The following is a 22,243-nucleotide window of genomic DNA, read 5'->3' as shown; positions in this document are numbered from 1 at the left end:
GACGATGCCAAAGCCGCGCTCTGTCTGAGGCGCGAAACGAGGCGTTGCTGTCTTAAGAGATGAGCCTTCTGCTTTACAATGGAAATTAGGAATGAGAGCCGCAGTGCTTCAAGATAATAGCAGCGCCACGCTGCCTGTGTGTGCGCGCGCGCGCCTGTGTTTTAGGTGAGGGTGGGGGCGGCTGTGGGGGCTGGGGGTGTCGTCATCTTATCTATTATTTTGTAAGTAAAGACTATTCAAATGTTTCTAAGAAGCCATTGTACTCTGATTCTTACTGTGAGGCACGTGGGATAATATGTGGACATGGATTTAAAATGCCAATTAAAACACAAAGATAAAATATACAAAGAAAAAAAGATTATTTGATTCTGAACTGATAAATGATAAGTAGAGGTGAATATAGGCTAATGTCAGAAGACAGTCTTGTTAAAGATATGATTATTTTTGTTTTCCTCTCCCTGACTGTACCTTTCAGGGTACAAATGCTGTTCCTGTGGCGGCTACATCTTCAGTACATTTAGTTGCAGATATGTCTCTTAAGTTGATTTGACTCCAAAATCAAACGTTTAAATAATATATTATTTATGTATTTCTTTTATTTACTTCTTTTTTTGCCATGTGTCCCATGTGTTCATGAAGTTTAGGATTGAGACCCCAACGTTTTAGAAATTTGGCTGCTGCTGTTCCAAAATGTAGGCTAGTTCCAAGAACATGTTCTGCTGGAACAATACCTGCAGTTCCCAAAGGTGTTTTTCCACCCCGCCTCTAATTTCATCAAAAACAAATTAGCTGTGAGGTATGACAGCAACAGCCAATCCAAGTGGGGAGGGCGTAGCCAAACAGGTATAAATGCTCCAGGTAGGACAGGTGGGAGGTTATGGTGTACCTGACCAACCCACCCTGAACTGGGCATACAGAGAGTGGGACAAAGAAGACTTTCTCACCTTTCATCATTGTTCACCTTCAGCTGGAAAGAAGAAAAGGCGACAAGCGTAATTAGGGTGAGCATGACATCATTTGTGCCACAAGCCCTGTCACCCCAGTTCCACAGTATGGGGCAGGAATCCCAAGAGTACAGCCTGTACAGCGACAACTTCTATAGTCCTCCGCCTCTGCCGAGCCCGCAGCAGACTCTGCCGTCCGCCTGTGAGCTGGGGGACTATGCCAGCCCGGCCACAAACCCTTACCTGTGGTTCGGCAGCCCCGGCCTTAACCCTGCACCATATTTTGGTGGAGCTCACCAACCCTACGGAATGCAGAGGCCCTACCTTGGTGCAGGAGGAATGGGGGGAGCAGAAGGGGGCTTCAGCTGGTTCCCCTTGCCCACTCAAGAGGACCTAATGAAACTCGTCAGGCCCCCGTATTCTTATTCTGCTCTAATTGCCATGGCAATAAATGGGGCCCCAAATCGCAGGCTCACTCTCAGCCAGATCTACCAGTATGTGGCAGAGAACTTCCCATTCTACAACAAGAGCAAGGCTGGCTGGCAGAACTCCATTCGGCACAACCTCTCACTCAATGACTGCTTTATGAAGGTGCCAAGAGATGATGATGATCCAGGTGAGGGCATGTTTATCTATTTTTTTTTTTGCTGGAGGGGGAAGGTTTAATATTTGATGCACAGTGTATCCCTTTGAAGCAGCTTTCATCATGGCAACAATGCTTATAATAATGTGTGTTTGTGTGCAGGAAAAGGTAACTACTGGACTCTTGATCCGAACTGTGAGAAGATGTTTGACAACGGCAACTTTCGTCGCAAGAGGAAGAGAAAGTCTGACGCCCTGCCTGAAGATGGGGGAACAGACTCTACTGCATCCAGCCCAAAAGACCAGAGCAATGCCACCAGCAACAACTCAGAAAGAGGACCTTCTCCAGTCTCCGGGGGCTCAGCCCCATGCCTTAATGGCTTCATGTCCCAGATGAACGAGGTGGTCTCCGGTTCAAATAACGTGCAAGAGGATGCTCTGCTCCCCTCAATACCACTGGGTTTGCCACTGGACAGCCAAAGGGCTTCTCCAACTGGGGTCTTTGGTCCATACTCTCCAACTGCTAGAGTTCCACAGTGGGATGCCCAGGTACCTCCCCCATCTCAGCCCAACCTCTCCACATCACCATCTCACTACACAGCCAGTTACAGTGACTCTATCCTCAGCCAGTTCAGCAGCCATCTCTACCCAAGCTTGGACTCTACTGGCATGGTGTATCCGCGGGAAGGCACTGAGGTGTAGAGCACAAGAGAACGATACTGAAGTGAGTTTCCCACCAGGCACTTGACACAGCGGTTGGCTAAAAGAGCCACCACAATTTCCAGTGTTGCCTGAGTCAGCAGGTCACAGCAGACACTGAGCACTCTCCACTGTGTGAAAACACACACGCTCCGATCTCAGCCTGAGACGCTGATATCATCGCATTTCAGGTCGCAGCTAAGCATTTCAGACGTGCTGACGTTTTTTGTAACTTGCTTTCTGAAAACAGACTTTTGTTGTAGTATATTAATTGCACTGGCCTTTATTATGAGTAAAATGTATTTGTGTGTTTTTTATATTTTGTGACATGTGTGTATGTGGGTTGATGTATTGTTGTGGAAATAAACCAAAATGAAAATGACTTTTTTGTAAGAATATTTAATGTAAAATAAATAAAAAAGTGTTTGACCTGTAACTGCAGCAATTCCAATAATGGTTGTGTTATTTTATTACAGTGGTTGTTTTCTTTTTCCATATTGTGCTGAGATATAAATCATTTTGTTGAAAGAACATGAAAAGCAAATGCAAATAGAATCTGACAGTTATTGAGCTTTGATTATCCGTGCTTTTGGCTGACTGAAGTCGAATCTGCCTACTTACTCTTATTTTATTCACTGATCCACACGACAGGAGTGTATGTGTGTGTGCGTGTGTGTGTGTGTGTGTGTGTCTGTGTGCGCATGTGAGGAGGAGGGTGCTGGGTAGGGATAGCCAAAGGAACCGTTAAACAACAAACTTTAAAAGAGAGGGGAAAAGACTGGTTTGACAGCAGGAGGAAAAAGATAAATGAAGCAAAACTTGTTCATCGAGGTTTCGTGGTATTCTGTGCAGTCCCACTAATTACTAGAAAGTTTTAAATAGAAATACACAAATAAAAAAGATCTAAATAAGATTTTCATGAATTATTTGAAATTTGTAATTAAAAAAACAAACAGTTCATTTACACAGTTAAAAATAAAGATACTGAGCAGGTACATTTTTCATTTATCAAGGTACAAGCAATGCAAATGTATCCTCAAAGGTACAACAGTGGCTTTAAGGTGCAATTGTGAACCTTAGGTTTTTCCCAGGTGAAAAGTGTGTATTTGTACCTTTTCATAACCTAATGTTTTAAAACAGATCAATAAAATAAAAAGTCTGAACATGAGACGGGGTTTGTGGAGTCATCACAACTTAGAAAAAGTTTTGTACCTTGATTTTTGAGACTGTGGTACATCATCCTTCGTATTTATCAATTAATCTGTAAAATGTGCTGTTGCTATTTTTTTATTTAGCGTAAAAATGTACACATCACCAAAACATACAGCCATTTAGCAACGTTTATTCGGTCTTATAAACGAAATCATTAAGAACAAACAATATAAGACCTCTGTAAGAGAAAGAGATCAAAAGAGATGTTTTCTCAATAATGCCATTATCAAAGCCCTCTACACATCTCCTCTCTAATGTCCTGCTAACAGAGGAACATTTTATCTACAGTTCTTATGGGTTTATATTTAGAAGCTGAGTAATCATTCTGAATAGTGTTCCAAAAACCAAAAAGAAACAATATTTTAACTCTAAAAGATCACACTAAAACAGGGCAATGCATCGGGGTCATTTTGTGTCCTGATAAACAGTGTTAGAGGTCTGCAGCAGGACGGGCCGACAGAATATGGGGTAAAAATGAGTGATTCTTTATTTACACCGTTCACTAGGAGCTCATTAGGAGTTTTATCTTAAAAGGTAAGTAATCTGGCTGCCTTACATTTTTAATTATACATTTAAAATTAAAACAGAACATCAAATACTGAATTAACTGAATGTAACACACATATTGACTGATCTGTTAACCTCCTATTACATGTTCAGTAAGCCTGAAACTTTAGAACAGCCAGTTAAGTTAAAATGGCGATTGTTTTGTTGTTCAGTGGAGTAAATTAGCCTTTTTACAGAGACTTCAGACAGTCAGGCATTTCCTGCATTACACTCTCTCTCGCCTGCACTCTCTTGAGCTCTCACTCCGTATAAGTGCGACTCTCTGTTTCTCTTTCTGGTTCTCTCTCTCTCTCTCGCTATCTAGCTCTCTCTCTCTCTCTCTCTCTCTCTCTCTCTCTCCTCTCATGCACCATCTCTCTCGCTCTCATGTGCTCTCTATGTTGCTTCTCTTTCATGCACATTCTCTCTCTCTGCCCTGCACAGTATATCTCTCTCTCTCTCTCTCTCTCCCTCTCCTGCGCAGTTTCTTTCTTGTGTGCACTCTCTCTTTCTCTCCCTCATTCTTGTGCAGTCTCTCTCATGTGCAGTCTCTTTCTCTCTCTCATGTCCTCTCTCTCTTCCACTCTTTCTCTCTCTCGTGCACTCTCTCTCTCTCTCTCTCTCTCTCTCTCTCTCTCTCTCTCTCTCTCTCTCATGACTGGATATTGAGAGTTATGTGAACAAGGTGAAATATGTTATGCTATTAAGGTTTGGGGCTTGTTAAAATATTCAGGCTATAGCCTTGAAGCTCAGGCCAGGCAACACCTGAGTGACCCAACAATATGTAAGAGTGTGGCAGGTAAATGGTTTGTTTGAGTGCTACACCTAAACACAACACCACATGTTAAACTCTGCTGCATATCTGTCTGCTCTGCTGGAGGATATGCTGCCACCAACTGTAGATGACGTGGTCTTAAGATGCTTTCATTCACGTGAAATGTTGAGGTGATGTTTTACACCCGTGTTACCAATCTAAAGCAACCGAAACAAAAGAGAAACGTTTCTTCTGCTGAACTGCACCAGCTGTATTGATACAGTTATCCACACCACCGTGTGCAGGATGAACTTTGCTCTCTATATTTGCAAATGAACTCGGCACTATTGAAAGACTCCCACAGACTGATTTTTTTGCTGATGTCATCTTTCGCCTAACTTTCCTCAGCGTGGGAATCAACCTTTCATCTCTCTCGCTCTGACAAAGCATAGTCTACAGCAGCCACATATCAGCAGGAGCTGGGATGGTTGATTTATTTAATTAATTTAAGATCAGTTTTCTCAGATCAAAAGCATTGAATACACTGCTACCGCATAAGTTAAGTATCTACACATTTCATTTCTAAAAAATAAAACACAAAATTCTCTCCCTGGGTGTCTCATACACTCTCAGAGACTAGGCACTAAACTGTCACTGGGGTGGTCCCCTCAAGGGTATGTCTTCTCCACCTTTAGTTGAGGAACATAGTTGTACAATGTTCCATTGAAAATGTATTGTTGTTTAATTATAAATTGTATGAGTTGTACTGACTCCATACATACTGTTTGTACCTTGATGAATGTACCAGCACAGAACCTTCATTTCATACATTCTTGTCATTTTCATTTATTTTACACCACATGGGGTGCATTATGGGGATGCAACATTTGTCCTTTACCCTTCAAAGCAATGGAATAAACTTCCTATAGATATCAAGGAAGCCAGCTTAGTAAGTATTTTTAAAAGAAAGCTAAAAACTTGTCAACTCATTTTAGCTTTTAAATAGCTATGACTTTTTGATACAGGCCTGAAATTCTTTTTTGCACCACTGTATTTCTTGTAAAAAGTTTTTTTTGTTTGTTTTTATGTTTATTTCTATGTGAAGCCTTTGCATGTAATTTTATGATTGTAAAGCACTTTGTGCTGCATTTCTTGTATAAAAGGTGATATAAAAATTATTAAAATTATAATTATTATTATTATTTTATGGCAGTGCAAATTTAGTCAGTTAGTTCTGTAAACATTTTTGGAGCCTTTTTTATGCAGCTTCAATATTTCTTTTTGAAAAAAAATAAATGTTTTTATGTTTTTTTTCCCAATATCCTTCATTCAAAGACAATATTTTTCAAACATGTAAGAATTCTCCAATTTAAAAAGGTTAAAGAAGAAAGAACCCAAAGCTGAGTTCTTAACAACAACAACAACAACAGTAGAATAAACAAATGAACTAAAGATTTTAGTTGAACAGAAAGCCCTTTGGTATTGCTCTCAGGATAGACATGACCCACAGGTCACTAGTCAAATAGGCCAGATGCGAGTTTCTCAGGGTTTCACTGTTGCTTTGCATAGGTCAGATGAAGTTAAATAGTAGTGTTTGGACTCTCAGAGACAGAGTTCTCCACACAGAAAGATTGCAAAGAATTAGTGAGCTTTTCTTATATTAAATACTATGCACAATACATTCTAGGTGTACATTTAAGGAATAAATGCAGCACAGGCCACAATAATACAACTCGCAAATCCTCTAATGCCCTTCATTTAGGACTCATTAATGTCCTGGTCAAAAATGTGTTTGCTCTGTGCTGTCAATTGTCACAGCGTTTAACTTTCAAGGTGACTCTAAGTAGCAGATTAATTGACAGCTATTATTAGACAGGACAGTGAATAATGCATGAGCAAATGGAAATTTAGTTGTTTGCCTAAAATTAAAGGTTCACAAATGCTTCTTGGCTTGGATATGTAGTTCTAAGGATGTAAAAAACTTTAATTGGTATGGAACCTTTATATGGAACTTACATGATGTTGTTCTTTGAACTTTAAAAAAGCTCAAAACTCTCACATCTCATATACATGCTTAAAAATATGCTTCTTTAAAAAAATCTTTGATTAAAAATTTTTAGGGAATGTAATTTTTCCATGTCATAGCTCCAAAGCACCCTTTGGACAGCTTTACATGTAAGAGTGTAGAGAGAGCAGACCCACCCATGATTTAATCTGAGACAAAGTGTTAATGAGCTACATTTGGTCGTTGTGTCTTAATGAACCATAGTAATAATAATGCCCTAATTAAGACTCATGGTGGTTTGGTAAAAATGTGACCACATTAAAACAGTTGGTCATGATGAGCTTGTTCTGATGGTCAGATAAGCATGGCATGTGCTGCAGTTTTCTCTGTCTGTCGTAATGAGCCTCGTCATTCTGAGACCCTATTCTTACACATTCCTGACCACCTCCCTGCGCTGTTTATTTCCAAAACATAGCCGTCCACTGTTTTCACACAATTAAACAAGCCTCTCCATTTACACTTATCAATTGTATTGTATCTAATTGATTGGATCTAAACAACACAGAAAGTGTGCCTTATATTTACAGTCCTGTGCCTGCCATGATGATTTAGATCAAGATTGGCCTGTCTGGACGGCCCTCGGCTCAACACAGGAGTGAGGTGAGGGGGAAAAAATCTGCTCAATAGTCATAGCAATAGTTGACAATCTATAAAAAAAGGGAAAGTAAAATTTCTACTTCTCTCACAAATTAATCTGTTCAGCACGTCTGAGTTGAATATTACAGAACACCTTAGTTTATCTCTGGAACAGAGTGCTTGTTAAATAAAAATCTCCTTAGAGAGTAAAACTGTATCTTATATATGTACATTAGGTCAAGCCCTTAAATGGCCAGGGCCATTACACCCTTCTACAACCTAAGAGTAGCTCAGCCAGTTTGCAAATCCCTGTAGTTACTGAATAATAAGGCTTAGCATGTAATAAAACTGGGATTTTAAACTCAGGGTTCATTATACAGTTATTAGTACGAATATATGAATCATGAATTTTTATGGCCGTTTCTGATTTCTTTGCTGCCAAATTGGCCGATGGATTACTTTTTGGTCAATTTTTTAAAACCTTTTTAAAACCCAAATGAACAATGAATGAAAAACACTAGAATGTTTCCAGTACTTTCTATTAGCCAAAGTTGCCTATTTCAACAACATGAATCAAATGACATTAGGGGAAACTGGCTATTTGGCACAATGAGTCTTGAATAATTATGCTTTAATATTTTAGTACAGATGAAGAGAGTGATAGTGCACCTACCCATCACACGTTATTTACGACAAAATATTGGAACATGAATCAGCCAAAATAAAACAAAATAAATAAAAAAGAAAAAAAATTAGTCTTTTGTCAATTGCATGTGTTTGGAGCAGAAATCTGCTGATTCCAATTTTGGCTGGTTCTGACTGTACATCCTTAGTTATTTTATGGCTGATTATGAAGTAAATAAATTATTCCACAATTACTGTGAAACTAATATGTAAATTATGAGAGTGATGAATGAAAGTCTGGGCCAAGCACCAGGTTACTCAGAACTATTTCCCAGACATGCATTGAGCCTAATCTTTACAGTGAATCACCAATGATAATTCTTTTCAGTCTGGGATTAGCCTTAAAAATTGGAAAAATTGCCATTAAGGTTTAAGTTGGCCAGAACCTTACAATGCGTCAAATGTGATACCAAAAGCAATCATAGAGAAATTATGGACTAACTTCACGACCTCTAAGCAAGACATCATTTAAATCTTATAGCAGAATAAAATAATGCCTTACAAAAAGATTGACAGCAATATTATAAGAACTTAGAGTTTTTAAACGTACACTATATTTCTACTTCTTTAATAATTTATAACATCTCGTATATACATAGTATATACAGTGGTAGCGTAGAAAATAATATTATTAAAATTATATTAATTGTCTGAATTTACTATATGATTCTTGTAGAAATCCTGTAGAAATTCTTGCAGTATTACTGTAGATCTTTTTCATAAGGGATGGTAATTTAAACCTCATGATCACCTGGTCATCAGAGATGTTCTAATTATCTGATAAGACACAACTCTTCAGCAGAGCCCAACCGAGTCCTTTCACCACACACTTACACTTTTATCTTTACTGATGCAACAACATCAGCGCTCTCTGAGGCAGCTGTACTGATCTAAGCTAAGTGAGACTGAGATGTGTGAATTCTGACAAGCCACCTCTCGTCCTACAAGAGTGTAAGTGTGCTTGGTATTTACTGACACATGCCACATCAAGGAGCCAGTGTTGTTTGTAAACACATGTCCCGACGGGGGGCAGATATAACAGCTTGATTAAGGATGCCCTGCAGCTCCATCAAGTGCAGGTGTGGAAAACGTGCTGTATTCAAAGAAGCAGATGTTCATGATGAGCTCAGGGCCTGATATGGAATTCAGGTTGCTCTGGTCATGTAGCGGCAGCAGGGTTATTCAGTTAAGAACAGTGTCATCTCCAAGCCCTTATCCCAACAACCACACACACACACAGACACACACACACACACACACACACACACACACACACACACACACACAAAAGAACAGTTCATATATCAGTTAATATATCAGATTACTAAAACAGGTTTGTTTTGCTGATTTGTGAATAGCCAATAACCCTGCATTTTGCTGAAATGTGCACCTGTACATCAGTTCCTACAAAATAAATCAAATGGCAAAGCATTAAAGTTTAAATAAAATTTTAATATAAAACTATTAAATCTTACAGCATCAACCTGCAAGAAATGTGTAAAAAGCTATCTTCAGCTTAAAATCACACAAACAGTAAGCTCAACACTGTGGCATCAGCGGTGGCTTTGGGGTTGTGGTATGCTAAACTGTGCCGCACACGCCACCCCTTCTACACTAAAAGGGCATTTGTTGTTGCTGTTGATTATGTTGTTGTTGTTGATTTAAGATGTGTTTATGTGTTAACGGTGTTTTACTGTGTTAGGTTTTGTGTTGGTTAGTGTGGATTTGTGTGTCTACCATAGAGGATGGCTAGAAGTGACCTTCCCTGTTATTCTGGCTGTTGTTCAGTGGCCTTTTCTGCTTTGTTCAATAAAAGAGCATTTCCTTGAGCAGAAATAATGGCATCCCCTGGTTTGTCTTCACCGCCAATGCCACACTGGTGTCAGAAGTGGGGCATTTCCACCGAATTAGAAGAAACAGAGCAAAGGATCCACAAACTCAATGGTGGACAGCAGCAAGTAACTATTGTTCACAGCACCTAGTAACTGTTGTTGGCAACAGTTCTCCAGTGGCAATCTGGGCAGGTGCCAGCAGCACTGTCAATTAGGAAGCTGCTTCCCGACAGACGGAGATGAAAGGAAGAGCAGATAAGTGTACTGGTGACAGAGCTCAGCACAATGGTCCAGCAGGTATACCAAGTGTTAAAGAGGGCAGCACAGGAGGAATTAGCGCTGGAGTATTTGATGAAAATGCTGCTGCTAGAGAAACTGAGGCAACATCTGTGGCTCACCACACCAGTCAGTCTTCAAGCGGCCACCATTGAAGCAGAGGCAGTGGAGCTCTTCCTCAGCAAAAAGACATCAAGGCAAGGAACCAAGCGCTACACGGATGGGGTGACAATGAAGCAGCCCCTGAGCAAGCAGGGACAGAGTGAATAGTGAGCTGGCAGTGTCGAAAGGGGAGGGGGCATCATGCCCACCAATGCCAAGAGCCTGAGCCAGCAAGAAACAAAAGCGGGGCTGCCCAGTGAGGGTCGAGCAGCCCCCGGATAGAATGACTACTATGCCACTGCCAGACTGCACTGTAACACTGATGCCCTGTCCAGCTGCCCATGCACTGCTGAGGAATGCCAACACTGTGCATGTTTTGAAGAGAAAGTGGAGGCACTTGAGAGGAGTGCTGCTGCTGTTGCCGTCGCTCCCTGTGGCACCAGTTTTGACGTGGTGAGCCTCGAGGAGTTCCACCAAGCTTAGGAGGAGGATGCCTAACTCTACTGGGCACATAGTTGGCACCAGGCAGTGCAGAAATCGGATTGGACAAATATGATGCCACACGGGCCCACTGCTAAGGTCCTGGGTAGGACAGCCTCAAGATACAAGATGAGCTGCTGTACTGCGTGTGGGAGGAACCAGTTGCCCGGGAAGCGCGTGTGGCAGTTTCTGGTGCCATGCGCTTTGTGGAAGATGGTGCTGAAGGCGGTGCATGGAACAGCTGGCATGGGACATTTTGGGGTAGGCAAGACCTTAAAGCATTCATGGCAGAGGTTCTACTGGCTGGGCTGCTGCATGCTCCACTGCAGTCCCTCTAATCTGGTGAGAGAGCTGACATTCTGAAACTCCTGCACTGTATGGAAAAGTCAGAGACCACCCTTCATTTACTTCATTTCTAGTCAAAACATTGAGTATATGTATGAGCATTCATTTTTCAGTAGACATTTCTAAAGAGATTGGGTATAAGAAAATTAACACGCATAAAGAAGAAGAAAGCCAAAGGAAAATGAGTGAAAAAACTGGAGTTCAAAAATGATTGAATGATGAGACTCCTAACAACCATGCAGGACCATGCAGACCACCAAAACTGTCACCATCAGATAACCTTTAAAGCTTTAGATGCATTAAAGCTTTAAGAGATAAGAGAAAACCAATCCAGTCTTGCTTCAGATTTTTTCCTTTTTTCACTGTGAGAAAACAATTCAACACTTTGAGTCTGAAAGGATGTGTAGCTGTCAAGAAGCTGTTTCTGAAAAAAGGAAACAGACAAAAAAAGAAAAGTAAATTGGCAACAAGAAACTAAAACTAGACACCTTGGATGTGCAGAAAAGCTTTATGGACTGATGAGTAAGTTTGGAATTACTTAAATAGCGAGAAGCTGAAAATGCAACCAACTGCTAAGACCAAACTTTGGAGGTGTAGAAATATATCTCTGCACATTTCTTTAAAAAACTGAAAGCAAGTCCCCCCCAAAAAAATGGAAGCCGTAATAAAGGCAAAGGCAAACATTTTTATACTATATTTAGTCGTTAGAAGTTTTTGTTAAATATATATTTTCTCATTTTTTTCCTTGAGGCACACAGCTATTAAATACACAATTAGACAGTGACACAGTTTTTGTTCTTTGGGTTGTTTTGGCTCTGTACTGAAATATGTGTGTCAAACCCTGTTGTTTGGTAACAATATTAAAAAGCAATTATGAAATAACACATGCACAAGCTTAGCAAACTACCTGGCATGCCATGGAAGACCACAAGGCACGAACAAAGAATACTTTCTAAACCAATTAAAAACCCTATCCATTGTGGAGGCATAGATCTGTCAAAGACTGTCATAAAGAGAAGTCTAGGGTGTTGTAACTCTTAACCTCTTCAATGATCAGGGCCTGTCGGTGGGCCCAAAGTTTTATTACACACTTTTTTAACCTAAGAACAGCTCAACCAGTTTGCACTGAAGTCACTGTAGTTACTGAATAATAATCCTTAGAATGTAATAAGTCTGGGATAAGGGATTAATGCACTTTCATGTCTGTTTTATAAACTTCCTGTTTACTTCACATTGACCTTATACGTTTGACTTTGATGTTTTGATGTATATCCAATGTTCATACTTATAAAGATTTGTTTTATAAATGAGAATTAGAGCCATGGTCCAAGCACACTGCATTGTTATACCGAGCAACTACAGCATAATTTCTTTAATATAATAGATTTAATACAAATTTACACAGTAAAAAGTGGGGTGGAGACAACACCATGTCTTTTACATTCCTAAATAACACACTTCTAGAATCATTCCTTATTCCTATCAAAATTATCCTTATACCATCAATCTTTTATTGCATAACTCCCTCTATGAATACTTTGGTATCTGTTGCTTTGTATGGGTTTAAGCCTTTAACTCTAAACATAGGTTTCCCAGACACAGATTAAGACTAATCCCAGACTAAAGAAAATTTCCAATGGTGATTCATCATTAACACTGCAATTGTGTACCTCACACATGGATTTATCTCAAGATGCAAACCACTGGTAAGCCTCACAATGTGACTGCCAATGAGCAGCAGGTTGGATTCTTAAACATAAGAACATCTTTACAGCTCAAATCCCAAAAAGTGAGAGTGAGGACAACATTACCTTAAAACAATCAAGAACTAAATATTGCTGCATTACAGGCCTGGCAGAGCAGCACCAGAGATTTTACCTGCATTTGGTAATGTATATTGTAGACTTTAAATCATCACTGATTCCAAACAAGAATGCTAACAAGTCCTAAATAAGACAATACAGCGCTGTGACAAAATATTTGCGCCTCACCCAATTTCTTCTATTTTTCCTAATTTGTCACATTTAAACGTTCAAGAGAGATCGTTCAACTACTTTTAATATAAGATAAAGACAGCACAAGTAAACACAAATGCAGCTTTCAAGTGATCACTTCATTTATTGAAGATAAAGATTCATTCAAAACCTATATCACCCATGTGAAAAAGTAATTACCCCCCTAAGCCCGTTAACTGGTTGTGCCACCCTTGGCAGTAACAACTGCAATGAAATGGTTGTGATAACTTGTGATGAGAATTTTGGCCCATGCTTCTTTGCAGTATTATTTTAATCCATGAACTGCCCGTTTAAAGCATGAACTGCCCGTTTAAGGTCTTGCCACAGTATCTCAATGGGATTCAAGTCAGACTTTGACTAAGCCAGTCTAAAACCTTAATTTTCTTTCTTTTGAGCCATTCAGAGGTGGACTTGCTTGTGTGCTTTGGATCATTGTTCTGATAACCCAACTGCACTTGGGCCTTAGGCCATGGACTGACAGGCAGACATTGCTGGTATAATGTTGGTATGATGTTCTTATGGTTAGCTTTATGCAAGATGTAATGGGACCCATTTTCTTCAAAAAATTCCACCTTTGACTCATCAGTCCACAGAATATTATCCCAAAAGTCTTGGGGGTCATCTAGATGTTTTTTGTCCAATGTGAGGCAAGTCTTTTTGTTCCTTTTGGTCAGCAATGTTTTTCACCTTGCAACTCTCCCATGTTGCCATTTTTGCCCAGCGTCTTTCTTATTGTGGAATTGACCATACATTGCCCTTTACTGAGCCCAGTAAGGCCTGCAGATTTTCAAATGCTTGCCTTGGTTCTTTGTGATCTCCTGGATGAGTCATTGACGCGCTCTGGGTGAAATCTGGTAGGCCGCCCACTCCTAGGAAGGTTCACCACTGCTCCAATTTCGCTACATTTGTGGTTAACGGATCTTACTGTGGTTTGCTGGAATCCCAGATCCTTAGTAATGGCCTTTTCAGACTGGTAGAGTTCAATTACTTTGTTTTGCATCTGTATTTGAATCTCTTTAGAACATGGCATCATGTGCTGTTTTTCTGAGACCTTCTAGCTGCTTCACATTGCCAGACAGATTCTGTTTAAGTGATGTTTAGATTCAATAGGTCTGGCAGTAATCATGTCTGGGTGTGCCTCATGCAATTGAAACCGACAGTCAATTGAATTTGGTTAACTGGTTGATTTAGTAGCTAAGGGGGCAAGTACTTTTTCACACAGGGCCAAGTAGGGCTGAACAGCATTTTTCCTTCAATAAATGAAATCATCATTGAAAAACAGCTTTTTGTGCCTACTTGGGTTATCTTTGTCTAATATTAAAATTAGTGTGATGACCTGAAGCATTCAAATGTGACAAACAAACAAACAAAAAAAAAAACACAGCACTGTATTTTAACTTATATGATTATTTTTACTTTATCTTAATTTGTCCAATTACTTGTGGTCACTTTAAAACAATAGAGACTCTGGAGTATGATGCAACATAACAATCTAAACTAAACGCTATGTATTGGTTAATACAGAGTGTTTATCTGAATTAAACTGCTTGTTACCACAGGAAGTGTTTTGCATTGTTAGTGTTAGTGTTCATTATATTTATTATATTGTATTAGATCATTAAAACAAGAAGCATAAACCTCTGAGTCACTGTGATCTTGCCTCAGCCTGCCTCACCCCCTGCTCAGTACACCCCTATAACTGCGCTCTCTACCCGTATCGTGTGCCACCAGTCCCACGGGTTTCCCTCAAGATGTCTGAACGAAACAGAGTAAACAAACACACATAAACACTCACACACTCCAAAACTGAGCGCTCAGGCAACAGTCACCACTGATCTCTCCCCCCACCCCCTTTTTCCATGAATTGTGTCGTCTGGACAGGGGATTAGATTTAAAGGCAAAAAGTAAGGTGACAGGCTAGAGATTCTGCGATACTCGCACCAATGCTCACACCCAAACAGAAAAACACAGTAATCAATCAAATCAAGCTGAATGTCTCCTGAAGAAGCACAGTTACCGCACTGGCCCATAACGTGACCCAAAAAGAGGCCTACTTTACCATATATGGCTGCTGTGCCTTAATCTATTAGACCCTTATCAGCATGTTTTTGTGGTCCAGAGGGATTATAGCTGTCTAGATATTTTCACTGTCTACGACAAAAGAGATTAAAATGTTTTGTCGGAATGAAATATTTCACAAGGAGATAAGGAGTACTTTTGAAAGGTGTGTTGTTTAGGAATATAAAAGACATTTATAAAAGACATGGTATTGTCTTAATGATATTTTTATATTGTATTTACAAGGCATAACAGTCCAATGTGCTTGGAACGCAGCTCTAAAAATCTTCAAAAAAAACAATTATTGATCGGAACGCTATTCAGCACAAACAGAGAGTTGAATCAGCGCCCAAAATACAGCATCAACATGAAGCCAACAGAAAGCTGATAAAATAAGTACATCAAGTTATAACACCCTATTTGAACTGGCTTCCAGACACACATTTACATATGCTGATGACGCATTCAGCTCAGATCACACAGACTCCGTTTGCTGAGCTTTGGCCTTCAGTTAAAGCCTGCAGCTGTATAGAGCACGAGGGTGGAGGGGGTGGAGGGGGTGACTCAGTCTGAAGGCCCTCTCTCTGTGCATCAGCCCGGAGCAGCCCACCCGCTGGCCCTTCTGTCCTTTGTATTCACCCACAGGTGCCTACGTCCAATTAGCCTGGAGGTCAACTGCCTTTTATCCAACTTTCAAAACCTCACAATTCAAATTCATATTTATTCCACATATTTCAGTGAAAAAAGTGGCACTTTTAATTTCCTTGGTTCCACATAAATAGAATGTATCAGCAGAATAACTGATAAAAAAGTAACTGAAAGACAAAATTACGCTGTATGTAACAGATCTTATTCATCTGGAAATGGTGCACATTTTTAAATCAGAGAAAATTCCAAGCATCACTTTCTTCAATGTACTGGTCCAAAAAAAAACCCTAATATTCAATTTTATAGCACTTCAATATACACACATGATACAAATCTCCTCTGTAAATTAGTAAACATTTACAATCCTTTAAAAATAAAGGATTCTAAATGTTCTTGGCTTGGACTTGTTCTAGGAAAAAAGTTTGTCAGCCATAGAACCTTTATGTATATGGAGGCTCTTTGAACTCATTGTAAAACATAGAACAAGTCAGAAGCTGTTTTAAAGTGTTTTAAAGTTTGAACTGATGTAAAACATGGCTGTTGTTACTCTAAACTACATTTTTTTTCCTTCGGATTGTTTCATCATTTCAAGTAGTTATTTTAGCTGAATAAAACCAGTTTAATTGCAAGTTACTAGATGAAGTCATTTTTAGGCTGAACGGCTGAACATTTTTTTTAAGTTAAGGTTTTTCACACACTGTCAGGAAAAAGCAATGTAAACATACCTTTAAAGGTAAAACAATGATTTTAAGGTCCAACTGTGTACCTTAAATAGGTTTTTTTCCCAGGACAAAGGGACACATTTTTATCCTTTATAAACTAAAATTTAAAAACAAAAAAAACAAAAAGCCTCGAGTGAAGACAGAGTCTGTGGAGTCAATACACCTTAAAAATATACAACTGCAAAGGATTGTGGTGCAGTTATGTTCACTGACTAAAGGTACTCAAGACATACCACTGTGGGTACCACCCCAGTGACAAGAGGGATACCACCCCAGTGACATTTTAGTACCTTTTTATCTAAGACTGCGCTCACTTACATCTACTTGCAAAAATGGTAATTTAAAAGAGCGACCCGTTAAGGTTTATGGAACCAAAAGTGGTTCCTCCGTGGCATCGCTCCAAAGAACTCCTTTTGGCACCCTTATATGTATGTATAGAATGATCGGAAACGTAACCTAAGCAGGTTTTGAAATTATTTAACCTACAAATCAGAATATCAGTGTGAGATACATTTCCAACATACAATAACAGTGGCGAAATATGAAGTGAAATTCTGCTTTAACTGAACTTTAAACTCTGTGTCTCGCTGAGGTGAGTAAGGGCAAAGGGATGCTAATGTCATGGTGGCTTGTCACCAGTAGTTTATCAGTTATCAGTAGCTTTTCTCTCCGTTAGAACAACAGTAGATTGCTGCGCTGATCTCTAAGGGTGAGTGTAAAGTTTCAGTGCACTCAAGTGTAAAACTGAGCTGACAGGAGTTTATGAACTGCAAAGCTGTCAAAGTCATGGAACAAGCCCCCACAAGCCCCCAGTGATAGGGAGAACAGGTTGCCCCAAGGCCGTCCTGCAGCCCTACTGACACCCGCTTACTTTCACACACCGTACACACACACTTAAATGTCACTCTTATGCAAATAAAGGTCAAAGTAGTAGTTTCTCTCAAAGTCTGACACAAATTTATTTATGTAGTTAACTGTCAGAACCTTTGTCTTCCCACAGAACATCCTCATGATCTACAAACCTCATTCTTCACTGAGTTCATTTCTATGCCATTGAGAACCTCAGTGACAAGAAATCTCTGATTGTTCCACTGATTTATCACTGTCAAAACTTTGTTTTCATATCAAAAACTCCTTTTTTTGGTATAACTATTTGAAACAAATGGCTCAAAATTGCTTACAAAATCTCACTACATTGATGTTCATTAAAGGGGAATTCCAATTTTAAAAAATGTCTGCATAATTCAATCTTTGAGATGTAAGTAAAGTCATTTAGAGTGGTTTGCTGTGAGACTTCTTTACAGTAGTGCTGGTATAAACCAGAGGTTGCAATGTCTACAACACTAATATAGCAAACTACATTACCAATACTATACTAATACTATCCAAACAACCAATGAACCTACCTGTGTCTTTTTAACTTTTATACATAATGTTGATGTTGGTAAAACTGTGGTAAATTGGGGAAAAAAAAAATTTTCAGCACCGCTTTGCCGTACAATGCCCTGCATGTACCTCTTCACCACAAATGGTTTTCAAAAATGATGTTTTAGGCCAAAACCTCACCTCGAAACTATCAAAAAACAATGTCTCAGTCATTAGGAATAAGAAAACCACTTGATGCAATAACTTTCTTTGAGGTAGCTTTTAGAGGCATTTAACACTTTAGACATCTGGTTCCCATCACCATAAACCACTTTGATAAGTTTCTAGAACTGAGTATTTTCATGTAATATGACAATATTTATTATTATTGTGATAAATAATGTCATAATACAATAGGCTTTCCTGAACATACTGTGGATATCATCAGCACTTGTAGAACACAGACCAACTGTATGTTTTAATTATACTTAGTCCTGTTTAACTGGGTTTAGTGCAACACAGTGTACCAAATATTGAATAAAAATCATTGTATTTACAGTGTTACAATTAATAGTTTTTTTTTTAATGTAGCACTAGTTGTCCTTTTTCTGTTCCAACTTATCAGATAAAAATAAATATTGTGACATATGTATTGTGAAAATTTCAGTATCACAATATATTTTTGCCATATCATGTATTTCACATCTTTTCACATTGTGTATTTTTGCCATATTCTAGTATTTCACATCAACCCACTCTGAATTACCTTTCTTTCATTTTAATGATTTAATTACACATATATTTAAAAAAAAAATGGAATCATAACATCATTTTATCATTTACTGCTTTTTTCTGCTGTGCTTCTGCTGTGTCACAAATGGTGTGCAGGGTTTCCTGAAAAGAGGAATGGGACACAATGTAATGAAAGCAGTTCACTTCTCAGAAGCCTTGCAGTAAACTGTACCCTCTGCTCTGGTTGGTGAGGAGAAGGAACACCTCTCCATCACTTGTCAGGGGAGTGAGTGAGTGGGTATATGTCTTATTGTCTCACTATACTGAGAATCATTGCTCAACAGGAGCTGATTATATCAATAAATCACCTACACCTGCTTTAACACCAGCACCTGCCTGCAACAAACGCTGCTCTAGATAGATGAGAAGAAAGTGAAAGAAAGAGAAACAGAGAAAGGGAAAGATGCAGCACGTGTGTGGGGGGATTAAAAACGATAACATACCAAGTTTGATTTATGACAAGAGGTTTTGAAAGAAATGGAACAAGCAGTCGTTTGCACCTGTTTAAACCAAATGTAATTAACTGCAGGCCCTGAGAGCTTTGGCACTGGAACAGCAGTTATATTTCAATAGTTTCCAAACCTGGTTCTGCACATTTTAATATTTTCCTACGGCTGCCTTGTAAATAAAAGACTTATACAGTGTTGAATCAAAACCAAAACCCACACATTGATTTTGGTGATGTATTCAAAATTTTTTGCCCCATTTAACTGTTTTAGGAAGCCACTTTTTTAATACAAATTTTGTTGTGTTTGAACTATGGGTTTCAAAGGTTAACTACCTTTGACAAAATGTCATTTTATCTGATATTAGTAGCCTATAACACACACAAATGTATATACAGTCATATGCAAAAAGTCTGAACACCCTTGTCAATTGACATGTCTTGTTGATTTTCTGAGTGTGAATGAGTTAATGCATCCTCATCACAGAACAAATGTAAATATGACCATTTTTCTGCAAATTTTAGTAAGTTCAATATATTAGACAAAAAAAACTGTAAAATGTGTCATAACTTTTTTTTCATACACATTGTATTTTTTTTCAACATATTAAATTCAGCAAACAAACAGTGATTGTGCAATAAAAACTGCAGAAGTGTGTTCACTGTAGAGCACTTACCTTCACTAAGAAAAACAAGCAAATATATCTTTATTTATCAGGGGTTCTCAAACTTTTGCCTACAACCGTATTTGTTATTTTATATATAAACAGAAAATTAATTTAATGTTTTAAATTGTAGTATGCAGGAAATATAATGCAGAAGCCTGCACAAAACCATGCAATCTAATTTATATTTCCTGCCCCAGAACACCTGATTAATCTCATAAAGGGCTTGAAAATGACCTGATGTGCTGGATCAGGTGTCTCTGGGAGGGGAATAGTGAGGAAACACATGTGGGACAGAAGTCCTCTGTGGGACTCATTGATTATAATGGAGTAAAGGGGCTGTTGCTAAAAAGTGAGGCCCATGGTTGCTTTTTTGCAACATTTACAAAAACTGTCTTAAATTTTACATGCATGTATTTTATTTATTCGCTGTAACGTGTTAGGAGTGAAGGGAAAAAAAAACACTGCTCAAATGTTCGCTGAAAGTTGCTAAATCTCTTCCAAAACATGGGACAGTGGTGTCAACAGATGTAGACATGTTGTTTGACTTTGGCATGCTTTGCAATTTAGAATACTGATTTTTTTTATTCACCACAAATGATGCTACAGTTTAAAGTGTGGACTCTTGGGTTACATAGACTCAGTAACCTGCAGTCAGAAAAAAGTAAAAACAAAGTGCTTTAAAAATCTGCTGCAATTTCGCGATGGGGGTCTCTGGCAGTTAAAAATTTAAGGTGTCAAAAGGGGTTTTGGAAGCAATGCCATTAAAGAACCACATCTGACTCCTTCAAAAAGTACTATTGAAAAGAGCAGGACAGCGAGCGGCCTTGGACCACTTTTTGAGTCTGGAGCAGTCATGAGGGAGAGGTGTAAGCGCTAAGGGTGTTGTGGTGGCGCGTGCTGATGCCAGAGAGACGAGGGCAGGCGGCAGGTGTGCTGTTGACACAATAAACACTCGCAAGGACCGTGCCAAACACCAAATAAGACTTTTCAACTTAAAACTTCAGATTCTAAGAAGTGCAGTATCTGCGCCCTGGTACAGAAGAGGAAGTGTACTAACACATGAACAACATCAACTGCATGATTCAAGTGCTTTGCCTGCATCCTCTGTTCTTTTCCGTCTTACACAACCAACCTAGTACGTTAAGAAGGTCAGTTGAGCGATGGAAAAAAAAGAAGGAAAAAGTGAGCAGATATGGGGAAGATGAAGGTAGACACAAAAAAGTGAGAGAGCGGGGTTGTGAAAGAGTACAGTATCTGCAGTGTTTTGTACGCCAAGCTTCTTATCATGTTTTGATTCATAACATCATGATCATTGGTGCATCACACATAATCACCCCCGTGAAAGACCTATTGTTATCTACGTACAGAAAGGACAGTTAGAGCATGTGCATAGCATCTAAGAAAAGACAATAATAGGAAAGGTCAAAATTCTATGGACATAACTCTGTCCAGCATTTTGGTTTCTTAGCCTCTTAAATTCTGAACCACACTTCAATTCCTCACTAATAACTTTTAAACCGACATATTCATTTACCAAATAGCTCACTGTACTTATGGGATACTAAGTCCTACGATTAATACTCGAATAAAAGGCCTGCAGTTTGCAGGGTTAAAAGCTTTTGCCTAATCTTCTAAGCCCAAAAATCCACAAAGAAAAGATGCTGCACAACCAAAATGACACTTGTAATCACCCTCCTCTGCCTTCCCTGCCCGCATTCAACAATGACCAAGTGTGTACACCAAAATACTGCCTAACTACAAAGACCATTTAGCAAACCGATGGAGCTCTACTGGCTGTGTTATTGTGCCCCTGGACACAACGAACTCAGGCGTGTGTATCTCAGAGGTGTGTGATGTTGAGAGTAAACATGTAAGCACAAGCCTGGCCACGTGGCCAATACGTCCTTATGACCTTCTAGATTCTGACCTCCATTCACCACGCAGGTACCCATCCACCTGATGACTTTATCCATATCACTGTTACAAGGCAGCCTCCATATCCAGAAAAAAGGTTAGCAAAAGTCATAAAGTTATGAAGTGAATATTAAAAAATTAAATCCATGGAAACAAACATCTGAACATCTGGCTTCCTCCAGGTCAAAACTAAGTTTCTTTCCCAATAGTGCAATAAAAAAGCATCATATGACTCCTTATTCTTCTCCAAGCCATGACTTTCATATGGTCTTTTTGTACAGGCCTTTTCTTTCTACTGATTCCATATTCACTCAAAAGTGTCATCTGCAAATGATTTGGACTGACAGTACTCCTCAACTACGCCATCATGACCTCATTCCAGTAAAAACAGCAATGTCATCCATTGTCAGTGTCCTGTCCTCAGCATTTTTGTCTTAATCCACACTTTCAGGAAAAATCTGTCAAAAGTGAGTAGCCCCTCATCTCACATGTTCCATGATAGCAGTGCTGCTCCCAGGG

At 39.1% G+C, this 22,243-nt stretch overlaps 1 protein-coding gene and 1 long non-coding RNA gene across 2 annotated transcripts in view; one reads left to right on the top strand and one right to left on the bottom strand.

Moving 5' to 3' along the window:
* LOC118820019 overlaps positions 1 to 22,243 on the bottom strand; it is a 26,135-nt gene extending 3,892 nt beyond the window's left edge. The window contains exon 1 of the long non-coding RNA XR_005008220.1: positions 21,738 to 22,243. This is a non-coding gene — a long non-coding RNA (uncharacterized LOC118820019). The remainder of the gene's footprint in view (positions 1 to 21,737) is intronic.
* On the top strand, positions 858 to 2,607 carry foxi3a (forkhead box I3a). The gene is made up of 2 exons (XM_036588110.1): positions 858 to 1,560; positions 1,690 to 2,607. Exons 1-2 carry the CDS (start codon positions 1,008 to 1,010, stop codon positions 2,226 to 2,228), a joined length of 1,092 nt encoding a protein of 363 aa, XP_036444003.1. The 5' UTR covers positions 858 to 1,007; the 3' UTR covers positions 2,229 to 2,607.

This window comes from Colossoma macropomum, unplaced genomic scaffold (genome assembly GCF_904425465.1).
Source record: "Colossoma macropomum unplaced genomic scaffold, Colossoma_macropomum, whole genome shotgun sequence".
NCBI lineage: Eukaryota > Metazoa > Chordata > Actinopteri > Characiformes > Serrasalmidae > Colossoma > Colossoma macropomum.
The sequence above is the reverse complement of the archived record's forward strand: the minus strand, read 5'-3'. Positions and strand labels throughout refer to the sequence as shown.

Excerpts from the sequence above, each read along its gene's own strand:
- foxi3a (XM_036588110.1), top strand. The coding sequence starts at position 1,008 with ATGACATCATTTGTGCCACAAGCCCTGTCACCCCAGTTCCACAGTATG. Across the intron at positions 1,561-1,689 it reads AAGAGATGATGATGATCCAG|GAAAAGGTAACTACTGGACT; the intron begins GTGAGGGCATGT and ends GTTTGTGTGCAG.